This window comes from Mauremys reevesii, linkage group 14 (genome assembly GCF_016161935.1).
Source record: "Mauremys reevesii isolate NIE-2019 linkage group 14, ASM1616193v1, whole genome shotgun sequence".
Taxonomy (NCBI): domain Eukaryota; kingdom Metazoa; phylum Chordata; order Testudines; family Geoemydidae; genus Mauremys; species Mauremys reevesii.
Window position 1 is genome coordinate 34567393 of NC_052636.1, and position 15278 is coordinate 34582670.

At 51.8% G+C, this 15278-nt stretch overlaps 1 protein-coding gene across 1 annotated transcript in view; it reads left to right on the forward strand.

The window, feature by feature from the left end:
- Positions 1-15278, forward strand: part of LOC120381724 (zinc finger protein 850-like) — a gene marked incomplete at its 5' end in the record, with an annotated part of 179523 nt that overhangs the window by 149535 nt on the left and 14710 nt on the right. Inside the window, one exon of the mRNA XM_039499843.1 lies at positions 10419-10425. Coding sequence (XP_039355777.1) covers positions 10419-10425 — 7 coding nt within the window. The remainder of the gene's footprint in view (positions 1-10418; positions 10426-15278) is intronic.

The window sequence follows — 15278 nt, forward strand, 5'->3', positions numbered from 1 at the left end:
GAGCAGGAAAACTCCCTGGCAGTGGGAAGGAGGCAGCAGCAGGGCGGGCAGGTGACTGGCAGCTGGGGGGGCGCTGGGCAGGTGGGGCAGCAGCAGCAGGTGGTAGGTGACTGGCAGCGGGGGCGCTGGGCAGGGGCAGCAGCAGCAGGGGCGGGTGACTGGCAGCTGGGGCGCTGGGCGGGGCAGCAGCAGCAGGGCGGGGGTGACTGGCAGCTGGGGGCGCTGGGCAGGGGGGCAGCAGCAGCAGGGAGGGGATGACTGGCAGCTGGGGCGCTGGGCTCAGCAGCAGCAGGGGGGGTGGTGACTGGCGGGGGGGCGCTGGGCAGGGGCAGCAGCAGCAGGGGGGCGCTGGGCAGGGGGCAGCAGCAGGGGCGGGTGACTGGCAGCTGGGGGCGCTGGGCAGGGGGCAGCAGCAGCAGGGGCGGTGACTGGCAGCTGGGGGCGCTGGGCAGTGGGGGCACCAGCAGCAGCAGGGGGTGGGTGACTGGCAGCTGGGGCGCTGGGCAGGGGGCAGCAGCAGGGGCGCTGGGCGGGTGACTGGCAGCTGGGGGCGCTGGGCAGGGGGCAGCAGCAGGGCGGGCGGGTGACTGGCAGCTGGGGGCGCTGGGCAGGGGGCAGCAGCAGGGCGGGGGTGACTGGCAGCTGGGGGCGCTGGGCAGGTGGGGCAGCAGCAGGGCGGGGGTGACTGGCAGCTGGGGGCGCTGGGCGGGGGTGACTGGCAGCAGGGGGCGCTGGGCAGGGGCAGCAGCAGGGGCGGGGGTGACTGGCAGCTGGGGGCGCTGGGCGGGGTGACTGGCAGCAGGGGGCGCTGGGCAGGGGGCAGCAGCAGGGCGGGGGTGACTGGCAGCAGGGGGCGCTGGGCAGGGGGCAGCAGGGGGGGTGACTGGCAGCAGGGGGCGCTGGGCGGGGGCAGCAGCGGGGGCGCTGGGCGGGGCAGCAGCAGCAGGGGCGGGTGACTGGCAGCTGGGGTGCGCTGGGCAGGTGGGGCAGCAGCAGGGCGGGGGGGTGACTGGCAGCGGGGGGGGCGCTGGGCAGGGGGGCAGCAGCAGGGCGGGCGGGTGACTGGCAGCTGGGGGGGCGCTTTACCTGAGCTGCGGAAGGCGGAAGCGGCCCCGGGGCAGGCTGGGAGATGTAGTTCCTGACTCTCCCCGGAGCGGAAGTGACGTCGGCAGAGGAGCCGGAACCGGGCTGCGAAGGAGCGTTGGCCGCTGCGGCTCTGCCTGGCTCGCGCGGGGCCGTTGGAGCCTCTCCCGGGCCGGAGAAGGGTTGGTGCCGGTGGGGCTCTGGGCATGCGCAGATCGCGGCGGGAGAGCCCTTCATTAACCCCCTCGTGCCCGCCCCGCTGCGGAGCTGCAGCCTCCAGGTCCCGGAGCGAGCCCCGGGGGCGGGGCGGGGCCGGGCGGTGACTCTGCCCCCGGGCCCGGGGGGGACCCGGCATCTCGCAGCGCCGGGATCTGCTCCCGGGGGGGGGCAGCGCCCGCTGGGGGCTCGGAGCTGCTGCCCCCGCAGGAGCCCAGCGCCCCCGGCCCGGCCAGGCTCTGCCCTGGGGCCCGCGGGGTGCCGGGAGGGGCCCGCCCCACTGGGGTCCCTGCGTGGGGCTGGGAGACCGGGCTGTGGGAGGGGCGGGCGGGAAATGTCTGTGCAGCCCGGACATGGCCGGGGCAGGTGACCCCGAAGAGCGGGGAGAGAAAGGGGGCTGAGATCCTCGGATTTACCGCTGCCCTCCCGTGGGGACCCCTCCTCCCCGTCCTGCCCCTTTCTCCCTAGAGAGCCACGAGCAGCGCCCAGGGTGACCCCCTCCCAACCCCTGAGAAGTTCCTGTTCCCCGATTGTGCCCCATTTTCTCTCCCTTCGCCAGTGGCCAGTTCAGGTCTCAGGTTTGGGGGGTTTCCCCCATTTCCACCTGCAGGGATTTGTCCTTGTGCGGGTGGGAAATGGTTCCCCCGAGGGATTCCTGAGCTGGGCAGAGGGTGAATGGGCAGAGGCTGGGGGGCCCTGAGACAGGGACACCTCTGGGCTGGGCTGGGGGGGCCACTCTCTGCTGGCAACGGGGCCTGGGAAGGGCCAGGAAGGGGAGGGAGGAGCAAGTGTCCCCCATGGAGACGGCCCAGCCCCAGGTTTCCCAGTCCAGCTACTCCCCAGCACCTGCTGGCCCTGTGAGTGTGAGGCAAGAAGAATCCATCTCATTCTGTTGTTGATTGAATATCCCTGTATAATCCCCTCCAATTTCCCCTCCTTTCTCTTGAACTGTTAAATGCTGACGTAAAATCTCCCAAATGTTGGTGCTTCTTTCTCACATTAGCAAATATTTAGTTTATGCCCCATTTTCTCCTCAGTTCTGAAATACTGATATCTAATGCTCAAAAATCTTCCCGCTTTTCTCTCCAGGTTTGTGACTGAGATCAGGGCTCTTATCGTACTGAGCGTGGCCCTGTTCTGCCAGGTGCTGCAGAGACCCCAACTGAGATCTGGGCCCTGTTCTGCAAGGCGCTGAAGAGACCCCAGGTGAGATCAGACCCCACTGTTGTGCCAGGTAAAACTGAGACCTGGACCGAGATCACGGCCCCCCTTGTGCCAGGCAGCGCATGACTGTGACCCAAACCACTGCCTCCATTGTGCTGGGCACTTCAGAGACCTCGACTGAGATCTGTGTCCCCGTTGGGTCTGGCACTGCACTGACCCTGACCCAGATCACGCCCCACCACTGTACTGGGCACTGCACAGACCCTGACAGAGATCCTGGCCCCACGTTTTGCCAGATGCTGCAGGGGCCCTAAACAAAATCCGGGATCCTGTAATGCTGGGAGTTGCAGAGTCCCCGACTGAGGTCAGGCCCCTGTTGTGCAGGGCTCTGCACAGACACTGACCAGGATCAGGGTCCCCATTGTGACAGGTGCTGAACAGACACCAAGGGTATCTCTACCCTGCCACTAAAACCCCCAGCTGGCCCATGCCAGGTGACTCAGGCTCACGGGCCCAGGCGAAGGGGCTGTTTAATTGCAGCGTAGATGTCTGGGCTCGGGCTGGGGCCAGGCTGTAGGACCCTGCGAGGTAGGAGGGTGCCAGACCTTGGGCTGCAGCCCCAGCTGGAACATGGACACCACAATTAAACAGCCCCACAGCCTGAGCTGTGTGAGCCCAAGTCAGCGGGCACGGGCCAGCCGCCAGTGTCTGACTGCAGTGTGGACATGGCCACAGGGACAGAGAGGCCTTGCCACAAAAAGCTCAAAGGCTAAATAGGCAATTATTCACAGCAATAAGATTTATAGATCCATTTGTGCACCAAAGTCCAGATAGCAGCATGTGTATGTGTGTAGTTTGGTTGGGGCTGGTGTAATTGTGCCCCCAGAAATATGTACATTTCCAGCAAAACCCCTCCTACACAGTACACCCAATTGTCCACCCCTTGCCATAGGGCATTGATCCTGCTCCTGCATAGTCATAGGAGAGGGGCACAGCCAAACATTTCCTTTGATGTGCACCATTTTTCATCGCCCCTGCATTGATTCCCAGTGAGCTCCTCCCCTTCTCCTTATTCCCATAGGGCTTGTAGGGCCCACCTTAGTTGCCGTTCTATTTCCAGGCACCATAGTAGCCATTACCCAGGTGCTGGCCTCCCAGTTGAGCATTTTGCATTCCCACACACCTCTTCCTCTCCCCCCAGGTCAGCCTTTTGAAGCCATCCCCCACCCACCTCATGCTAGCAGCAAGACCAACACCACAGACAAACATCACAAAACATAGATCCATTGTATTCTGGGTTATTCTTCCGCTGGCACCAGCATGGTTGTAGAGTGTCTGAAAAACGAAAGAAACAATTTCCACCCCCCTGGTGGGATCAGATTATTTCTTAATAATAATACCAATTCCTTTTACAAATGTCCTTGCTAATTGCAGGAAGAACAGAAGAATTACCTTCAGGCTGTCCTTATTTTGTTCTATAGTCAGGCTAGTGAATTACCCCACTCATTGACCATTTATGAAATTTATGAGGTGGCGTGCCTCAGTTTCCCACAGCTTCAGATTTCTGCTCTGTACACACACACGCTCCTTAGGGTTAACCTGTCCCCCTTATTTTCAGGCTTGACTTGTTTTTTCACCTCCCTTTTCTGGAGGGCCATAATCTGAGTCTTCTAGTAGCTTGTTTGCTGACCAGATGCATTCATTATTCTCAGGTTCTTTGTGCTGCAAATGGCAGTTTCCTCCTTCCCCCATCAGCTGGGTATTGCATCCACACAGAGTCTTTCTTGGCTGGCCTCTGGATTCAAAGCTATCAGCAGCTCAGAGACTGTTTCAAAAGGGACACATTTCACTTCCACCAGGGTTCTTATTACTGTTCACTTTCATCTTCTGCTCCAAAACACTGCTCAAAAGATCTGAAAAAGAAGCACAATCTACTATGGCTCCTTTTGGAGCCCTAACAGGATTTTAATTAAGTACCATGTTTTGTTTGCATTTCTTTTACCCCTTTTCCAATATACACTGCACCCCCCCACCACTTGCTAGTCACATTCCCAGACCCCACTGCCAGGCCCTACCCACTGATAGTGACTTTCTCACTCCAGCCCCACTCCTTTCCCCTGTGAAAAGACATCACCCAGGGCTCCCTGCCGGCCCTGTGAGTGTGGGGCAAGAAGAATCCGTCCCATTCTGTTGTTGATTCAATATCCTTGTATAATCCCCTCAAATTTCCCATCTTTTCTCTTCAACTGTTAAATGGTGACACAAAATCTCCCAGATGTTGGTGCTTCTCTCTTATATTGGCAAATATTTAGTTTGTGCCCCATTTTCTCCTCAGTTCTGAAATACTGATATCTAATGCTCAAAAATCTTCCCGCTTTTCTCTCCAGGTGTGTGACTGAGATCAGGGCTCTTATCGTACTGAGCGTGGCCCTGTTCTGCCAGGTGCTGCAGAGACCCCAACAGAGATCTGGGCCCTGTTCTGCCAGGCGCTGAAGAGACCCCAGGTGAGATCAGACCCCACTGTTGTGCCAGGTAAAACTGAGACCTGGACCGAGATCACAGCCCCCCTTGTGCCAGGCAGCGAACGACTGCGACCCAAACCGCTGCCTCCATTGTGCTGGGCACTTCAGAGACCTCGACTGAGATCTGTGTCCCCGTTGGGTCTGGCACTGCACTGACCCCGACCCAGATCACGTCGCACCACTGTACTGGCTGAAGGCCTTAGCCTGTCGCAGTAAGAGAAGGCCATTCCACAGACAGTGATCTTTGATTCCTTCTTTTATACCTCTATAACTAGCTAAGTGATGAGAATACACCTACATTCTTAAAGTACAGGCCTTTGCAGACAGGCCTGAATATCTATATCCTAACACTTGGTTCTGCCTCAGCACAGGGGGCTGGAGTAGACGACCTCTCAAGATCCCTTCCAGGCCTACATTGAAATAATTCTCTTTTGTGCTGTGTCCTGTTCTACGCTGAGCTGTTTTGCATGGTGCCATTTGGAACTGGGATTGCCCCATGTCGTGTTGCATAGTTTTATGGTGCATTGTTTTGCCTCACCTTGTTTGGTGTCTTTGTTGTGTTGGATTGAGTTGAGCTCTTTTGCATTGTGTACTTTTATCCTAAGGTGTGTCAGTTTGCTTTGCGTTGCTTTCTTCTCCTTAGTATTGTGTCATTTTATGCTGTGCAGTGTAGTTTTTTGTTGTTGTTTTTTGAATGGCCTGACACCATGTTTTTATTTGGTTTCATCTTGTTTTTTTATGTATCTATATTGCATAACATCATAGACATGTAGGGCTAGACAGGACCTCAAGATGTTGTCATGTCCAGCTCTCTCTGCCAAGGCAGGACCAAGTATATGTAGATTGTCTCTGACAGAGCTTTGTCCTACTTGTTCTTAAAAACTTCCAGGGAAAGAGACTCCCCAGCCCCCCTTGTAAGACTATTCCAGAGCTGACCTGCCTTAGCTCTGGGGACACCCACACAGACTGTAGTGGTGAGCAGCTCTGGAGAGAGAGAGGAGACCCCAGTGAGTGGCAGCTGGGTAAAGAGACTAAAGTTGGGAGGAGAAACATTGACGTGGCCAAGGTCACCCAGGCTGTCTGTGACCGAGCTAGAACTAGATTCCAGTTCTAGTGCCACCGTACTGCTGTTTTGGGCACTGAAGGTCTCTGCCACCCTGGTGTTTTAGGCACTTGTGCAAACCCTTAGTACAGACAGAATTTACACTAGTGCACTCTGATTGGCACTGGTGCACCATGTCCCTGTTTGAAGGCTTGCAGGAGATGGGGGACGGGGAGCAGTGACCTCCCTGAGTCCTGGGGCTGGCTGACCAGTTCAGCTGGTAAGGGAGGGGCAGCAGTGAGTGCTGGAGGTATGAGCCAGGAGCACAGCCCCACAGGGCTGGACACTGACTTCTCCTGACCCAGGGGACACCCCCAGCTGTGTGCAGGGACCGCAGCTGAGCTGCCCTGCCAAGACAGCCTGTTCATCCATGGACAAACCACCTCTTCCTGCAGCCTAATACAATGGGGTCTGGGGACCTTTCCAAGCTGCGGGTGACGGGACTCTGGCGTTACCGGGGTCTGTTCCTGGCTCTGTCCCTGACCTGCTTGGTGACCTGGGGGAAGTCACAGCCCCTCTCTGTTTTCCTCCTCCCTGTTGTCTACTTGGACTGTGATCTCTTTGGAGCGAGGACTGTCCCTCTCTGTCTGTGCAGAGCCCAGCAGAATGGGGGTGCTGATCTCAATCAGGGTCTTTGCCATGTGCAGCACGATGGGGCCCTGAGCTCCATCAGTGTCTGTGCAATGCAAGGCACAGTTGATAGACTCACAGACTTTAAGGCCAGAAGGTAGAGGTCTATTTCAGATGAGGTCTCATCGGTGCCTTGTATAACAGTACTAGCCCTTTCATGTGTCTGCTGGAAATACCTCACCTGATGTATCCTAGGACTGCATTAACCTATTTCACGGCTGCATCACATTGGCAGCTCATAATTATCCTGTGATCAACCAATACACCCAGGTCTTTCTCCTCCTCTGTCACTTCCAATTGACAAATCACCGGCCAGGGCCTGCAGTCTGTCAGGAGAGGTGTGCTGGGTTGTATTTAGGAATCTGAAAATAAAAGGTGAAGACGGCTGGGTCACAATATCCAATGAAATCTTGCAAACAATTATACAAATGGACCCTACTTCTGTTAAAACAACATGGTATTAATACTGATTCAAAACTGACATTAAAATTAGGAGAGAAACGCATGAGAAATGAACTGACACCTACTTACCATTTCTTAATGCCTAAAATTTTGACACTCCCTCACAGCATCTTTTTTTCAAAGCGATGCACAGCACACAGTCCAGTTAATGAATGAAAGCACACCCATTATTGACTGCTTTGTGCTGCATGAGCATCTGATTAAGCACCTAATTACAATTGTACCGCTGTAAGTGGAAATGCATCAACCCAGCTTAGCTCCAAGGTGTTTAGATGTGAATGAAAAGTTTCCAAGGCTTTGGCTACACTTAGCACTTCAAAGCGCTGCCGTACTCCACCTCCCTGTGGGGATTAACGTACAGCGCTGGGGCTCTGATCACACTGGCGCTTTGCAGCGCCGCAATTTGCAGCGCTGGAGGGTGTTTTTTCACACCCTGCTGCAGCGCTGCAAATTTGCAAGTGTAGCCAAAGCCCAAATGGGTCACTTGCTGGAGGATTCTCTGCAGCTTGAGGGCTTCAAACCACAATTTGAAGACTTCAGTAACTCAGACGTAGGTTAGGGGTTTGTTATAGAAGTGGATGGGTAGGATTCTATGGCCTGCTTTGTGCAGGAGGTCAGACTAGATGATCATAATGGTCCCTTCTGACCTTTAAAGTCTGAGTCTACATGGCAGAATGGTTAATGAAGAAAATACACTGAAATGCCTCTACGCAGTCCTGTTGACTTCTTCTCCCAACCCACCCCCCTCATGAGTTCTGGCCTCTTGGTCAACTCAGCTCCCAGACCCAGACCACCAGCTGTGCCCTCTCCCAACCTAACCCATTTCTACTGCAATTCTTCACCCTCCTCATTCAGGCAGGGGGTTGGCGCTGCAGCCCCTAAGGTACCTGCGTTAATCACTGTCTCTCATACTGGGGCTATTTAGATTTCAGGGAACGATTCAGAATTACTGACGCTGGGAGGTGGGAGAGAGGAGAGGCTGAGAGAGCGTGTGCTCTTATGGCCACGTTCAACTCTGGTAGCCTCCATGTTACCTCATCCTCCCCCATGTGTCTCTGCTCATGTCAGTGTCACCTGATCATAATGCCACTGGCTTCAGCAGAGCTCCTAGACAGGAGCTACATCACGAGGGGGTTACAGTACTGAGAGTAAAATACATCACAAGGAGGATGTAATTATCCTGAAGTGAAACGTTCCAGTCTAGGAAGTGAAAGAATTCAAGTACTTCATTACTTAAAATTATGCTTGACAGGATTGGATTTTTATGAATAAATTGCAGTAAATGTTAATTTCACTGTACACACACACAGATGAAAAATATTTATATAGGTAATATACAGAAATGCTTCTGGAGAAAGTGGAGTTTGATTTAAGGATATTTACACTGTATATTTTGGGTGTGACATTGACAATTTCTCTTTGAACAGTTATATGATTTGGCTTTTGGACTCTCAGCAGTTACTGTTATTAAATAATTGTCTGACGACCCCCATAACTTCCCACAGCTCTGAACATTGAAATTGTAAACATTGAAAAAAGGGCTTAAAAATAAATATCACTATCTATTGAAATTAAAAGAAAGAAATAGACACAATCAATTCTGTCAAACCCACTTAGCAGCAATTGCAATATGCTAGGGGATGGAAATTCACAAGTAAGGCACCAACCTTAATTCTGCCCTGTAGTGACACCAGGCAATTGCCGTAGGGCTACGAATTAGGCATTTTAGTGTATATCGTTCCAGATTACAAATCGGTATGATCTAAAGACACATGAGACCTTTTCCTCAGGATAGCACCGTCACTGGGTTGTTTCTCTTAGTGGTAATTCCCAGAAGTGAACAGATTAATAAGATTATCAGTTATGAAGTGGCCATTTCAGATTCCTGGGGAGTGTCTTATTTTGCACTAGGGGCCAGGTCCTCGGAGAGACGGAACCTTGGTTTCATTTTAACTTCTCCATGTTCAGCAGCTCCTGGAATTTGGTTCAAAATATTTACATGTTTCCCTGCCCTGTTCTTAAAAGTGCTGCTTTAGAAAGTGGGAAAGGGCAGGAACTGACTGCAGGATCAGTAGCTGAGTCCCTTAGATATTTATAGCTCATCAGAAGGAGGACGGGGATTGGTGGGTGTCTGGGGATTTAATAATAAACACACAAATATCATTGTTCTTAGTGAATTTTCATCTTCTAATTCCCATAACCCACTAATTATCCCTGGCTGCCCCCGGCAGTCTGGGGAGGGAGAACTAGTAAACTCCTGTGGCCAGTGTGGAACTGAAGGCACAAGGATCTTTCAGTGGCTGGCTCAAAGTCACCCAGAGTGAAATTCACTTCACTGGATAAAGCCCTAGTTGCTGAGCTCTGCAGAGGGGTTGGGAGGTGAATTCTACCCCCATTCTTGGGCATAGACCCCCCACTCCAATTCTCACCCTGATCTCAGACACGACCCCAACCTTCCCCTGCAGCGATGGACCCACTTGATGCTGCCAGAGCCATCTGCCATGGGAGCTAGAGAGGACAGAGGCCCAGCTCCAGAACTGCTCCCATATCCCCCAAGTTGTGCTAGAGTTGCCCTGACTTCCCAATCTGCAGATCAGTCCAGGTGTCCCCAGCCCGTGCACCCACCACACACAAACTTTGTCACAACAAACATCCCAGGATTGGGAAAGACCATCTGGGGCTGGCTGCAGTCTCCCGTTGCTGCTGTGAGGGGAATGGGGTGGTCCCTCATAGAGGATACAAACATACCCAGGGGCAGAAGGGAAATGTAGTTTCTTCCAGGGGTTTGAAATGTTTGGTTTAGAGTCCTGAGCTCTGTCTTCCTGTTTGTCTCTTCCTGCCACTTTCAGATCTCTTGGAGAGACAAGGTGGGTGATGTAATTGTTTTAGAACCAATTAAAAATACCTCTTTGCTATCCTGGGACCAACATGGGTACAACAACTTTCCCCGTTGTACCCCCTCCCCATCTCACCTCCCCCTCAGCTGAGACTGTCCCATGTGATAGGAAAATAAGGGTTCAGTCCTGTCGCTGGATTGGGTCTTGCCAGCACTAACGGGAGTGAAAGCCTGTGTGCATTAATGACAGCAGCAGCTCTGGGACTCGACACATAGGGAGAAGAGATGGGAGGGAGCAGGTTGTGTTTGTGCCAAGTGTGAGTTACTCATGTGGGAATTCTGCACCGCTGCGTATGCACAGAATTCACGTCCAGCGCAGAATTTCTTTTTTTTTGGCTTGAAGAAGATACGTTCTGCCTGAGAAGTGCTACAGTTCTGCCTTTCACCCACCAGAGGTCCCTGTGGCACCAGAACAGGCAGCAGCCAGCTGGGTTCATCTTGGTGGGAATTTGTTGCCCCGAGCTATACCCCAAATGGGAGGAGAGTTAGTGGGTGCAACTGGGGAGAGCCCTGAGACACGGCTGCCACTGGGGGTGGGGACAGGGTGGTCATTCTCGCCGCAAGAGGATGTGGAAAGGGCACAGGAGGAGCAAGTGTCCCCTATGGAGACTGCCCAGCCCCAGGTTATCCAGTCCCAGATGCTTCTTCCCCAACATGCCCCAAACCTCTTCACCCTCCACCCATCAGTTACCAGGCTTCCTCGCTGCGAGCCCTTCCTGACTGCAGAGACCCTCTGAGCCAGTCGTGTGTCAGGGCTCAGCCCTCTGGCTGCGTCCTCAGGGCACTTTCTTCCTCTCTCGGGGCACCATGCCACAGGGGCCCCACAAATTTACATTGCTCAGGCTTTGGCTTCAGCCCCGGGTGGTGGGGCTCAGGGCCCTGGACTTCAGCCTCATGCGCTGGGACTGGAGCTTTCTGCCCTGGGCCTCAGTGAGTCTAATGCTGCCCTTGCTTGGCCCCTGCCCTGAAACCTGCTAGAGGCCCCCAGGGGGCCCAGGACCCCTAGTTGAGAACCACTGCCTTACCCCACGAATCACAGCCATGTTCAGGTTACTGCCAGTCATAGAATCTCAGGGCTGGAAGGAACCTCAGGAGGTATCTAGTCCAACCACCTGCTCAAAGCAGGACCAATCCTCAACTAAATCATCCCAGCCAGGGCTTAGTCAAGTCTGACCTCATGCCAAAGGACCAGTCACTTACTGAGGTCAATTGAATCTTAGATCTCACAACAAAGACAATACTTGTAGCCAGTCCTGTAATAACCTGTATTAAGACTTATTTAAAAGGAAAGGAGAGTTGTTTACAAAGTTAAAGCAGGTAATCCTATAGATGCAGATGAGTTACAGTCTTAAATTTCAAAAGGTAATAGAAGCTTCTATAATAAGCAAGCTCTGCATATTCTTTAGGACTAACCCCGGCTAATCAGCTGGGGATCTCGTGCTTATGCCTAGGAACTTTGCCCCCCAGAGTCCAAGCAGCATACAGATAATCAGTTCCTTCTGTATGGGGCTTTTTATCCCCTTCCTGCCATGTGCTCTGAGCTGCAAAGTCAGCTAATGGGAAGTGAAGAGCACAACAACAGTCTTTTGTCGTCTTTCACATCGCATAATAGTGTATCTGGTGTTGATGAACCTTTCCTGCCAGGCAGGGTGTAATGCATTCAGCTGTCAATCAGCACGTCATCTAGGTAAAGTCTCTCTCCTGTCTGGTGATTTACAGAGCCACGGAGGCTCACAATGCAACTAGTCAGATATTAACCCAGGCAGCAACTCACAAGCATTCAATAAAGTGTAAGCGCATTCTTATAATCCTAATACCTAATACTAACACAGGTGAGTCAGACTGATTCCAGCGATGCGTTTGTCCCTGTTCAATGAAGACATGGGGGCTTTTGCAAGAGCTAACACCTCATCTGCCAGTGTCACAGGCAGGCTGGGCAGGGATGGTGTCTCTAGCCTCTGTTTGCCAGAAGCTGGGAATGGGTGATGGGGTGGATCATTTGAGGATTCCCTGTTCTGGTCATTCCCTCTGAAGCACCTGGCATTGGCCACTGAGCTAGACGGACCATTGGTCTGATGCAGTGGGCAGCTCTTATGTTCTTATGTCCACAGTCTGTATGAGGAGTATCTACTCATTGGGACTCACTGGGGAGCCACAGAAAGAAACAAGATGTGCTGAGGCAAGAAGGCCCAGTCTCAGAGCCCCCGGGGTCACGCTTGTCAAAAGCTAAAACTAGGCCCAGCCCATGAAGGGGGCACTCCCAGGAGAGACTCTACAAAGGCTACAAAGGCTAAAGCATCAAACAACTTAGTTAACCTGATACCTTGGGGACAGTGACAGGGAGAATCCCCAGAGTGACTCCTTTGATTTTGCTCTTCACTGGCCTTTGGTTCATAGAATCATAGAACTGGAAGTGACTTTGGAAGGTCATCTAGTCCAGTCCCCTGCACTCAAGGCAGGACTCAGTATTATCTAGACCATCCCTGAGAGGTGTTTGTCCAGCCTCCTCTTAAAAATCCCCAATGATGGAGATTCCACAACTTCCCTACGCTATTTGTTCTGGAGTTTAACCACTCTGACAGTTAGGAAGTGTTTTCCTAATCTCCATCCTAAATTGCCCTTGCTGCAATTTAAGGCCATTACTTCTTGTCCTATCCTCAGAGGTTAAGAACAATTTTTTCTTCCACATCCCTGTAACAACCTTTTATGTACTTGAAAACTATTATCATGACCTCTCTACTCCAGACTAAACTAACCCAATTTTTCAATCTTCCTCATAGGTCATGTTTTCTAGACCTTTAATCATTTTTGTTGCTCTTCTCTGAACTTTCTCCAATTTGTCCACATCTTTCCTCATATGTGGCACCCACAAATGGACACAGTACTCCAGTTATGGCCTAATCCACACAGGGTGGAGTGGAAGAATTACTGCTTGTGTCTTGCTTACAGTACTCCCTCAAATACATCCCAGAATGATGTTTGCCTTTTGCACTGTTGACTTATACTTAGCTTGTGATCCACTATGGCCCCCAGCTCCCTTTCCGCAGTGCTCTTTCCTGGGCAGGAATTTCCCATTTTGTACATGTGCACCTGATTGTTCCTTCCTAAATGAAGCACTTTGCATTTGTCCTAATTGAATTTCATCCTATTTACTTCAGGCCTTTTCTCCAGATCATTTTGAATTTTAATCATAGAATATCAGGGTTGGAGTATCTAGTCCAATCCCCTGCTCAAAGCAGGACAAATCCCCAGACAGATTTTTCCCCCAAATCCCTAAATGGCCCCCTCAAGGATTGAACTCACAGCCTTGGTTTTAGCAGGCCGATGCTCAAACCATTGAGCTCTCCCTCCCTGGTCTAACCTCTAAAGCACTTGCAACCCCTCCCAGCTTGGTATTGTCTGCAAACTTGGTAAGTATAACAGAGGATGTTACTGGGAGGGTTTCACCGTGTCTCAGAGGGTTACACCATGGTGGGAGGGGCTAGGCCTGTACTGGAATAAGGTCACTCTGTGCTTCACAGTGTGGCAGAACCTAGAGTGTCCATTAACAGGGAAAATCAGGGGAATCAGCATGTGGAATGGACAAAAGCCCTCTGCATTCTCTCACATTGCCCTTCTCGTCCTGGCAGGCTACAGATTAACGTCCACGTTTTGCTCCAGATCATTTCATCCTCCCAAAGGGAAGGACATGGCTGCAATGGAGCTGGCTCAGGTAAGGGATTCTCAGGAGCTGGTGGTGGGTTCTGCTTGGAGGGAGAGGAGCAGTAAATGCATAGGAGGGTAGGAGTTGCTGGAGGTGGTGGGAGGCAGGAAATATCTCGGGTGGAGAAAGGAGGGGACAGGATGTGACAAACCTGCTGAAACTTATGTAATTTAGGGTGTGATGGGTTGTCACCCGGGTGCAGTCTGGGATGGTTCTGGGAACCACTGTGCTCTCTAACCCTCAAGCTGGGCTGGCCCTTTTCACACTGCTTCGCTGGAGATTCAGCCAGCCTCTCCAGGGCCTGTTATCACCCAACACGACAGCAGGTGGCGCCATGCATCCAACTGAGCTACCTGAGTGCTTTGCCTGAGCCACTCAAGGACAGACAGACGACAACAGCCAATTTCCCAGCTCCCCAACCTTGCACACCTGCTGTAGTATAAATTTAGAATTATACCATCTTATAGTGCACAGGATCTGTATAATGTCAGCTCATTAATATAGTTCGCCTTCCCTCGATATGGGAAAGATGTGCACAACAAGCCTGTGCTAACCAAGCTCAGCTTTTCCCAAACACTTCATTCAAAATGCACTGATTAAGATAAAGCATAAAACAAGTTTATTAATGGCAGAAAGGTAGATTTTAAGTAATTATTGTTAGAACAAAAAAGGAGCCGGTTGATCCAGAGGCGGATATGAATACAGGCTTCTTTATTGTGTTACTTGTTCCCTTGACCCAACTATCAAGTAAGTACTGGATAAGTTACATCACACGCCTTTTATCTAAATTTGTATGTAAACACCTACATCCGTTACAACACCCCAAAACCCCTTATTAAGTAGTAGAAACACTCATACAATTAGTATACCCACCCCTATCCACTATCACAGTATTACACATATCATAGAGGCATTTTTACCTTGAAAATACCGTTCTTTGCAATAACGTGTTGCTACAAATTTCCCTAAACAGCAGTTCTCAGGGTATGGAGGAAGGGTCAATGAGCAGTTCTCGGGGAGGGAGGAAGGGGCCATAAGCCAGGGCTTGTTTATGTAGCTGGGAAAGGAAGGGGAAGGGGGAGATAACATTTCTTTTACTGAGCCCTAACGTATCCCAACACTTCTAAGTGATAGCAAACAGATCAAAGCAGATTACTTAGCAGATAACCAAAAACTCAAACTAAGCCTAACATACTAGATGGATAGAATTTGAATTAGCAATTTCTCACCCTGACTGATGGTACAAGCAGTCCCCCAAGTTTCCATACACAAGCTAGAAATCCCTTTACCCTGGGACCAGCAGTTCCCCCAGTTCAGTCTTTGTTCCTCAAGTGTTTCCAGGAGTTCTCTTGTGTGGGGTGTGACATCATCTCTTGGCCTCATTCCCCACCTTATGTAGCTTTTCCATATGGCAGGAACCATTTGTTCCAAACTCAGTTCCCAGTCCAGTTTGTGTAAAAATACAGGTACCAAAATGGAGTTCGTTGTCATGTGGTCTAG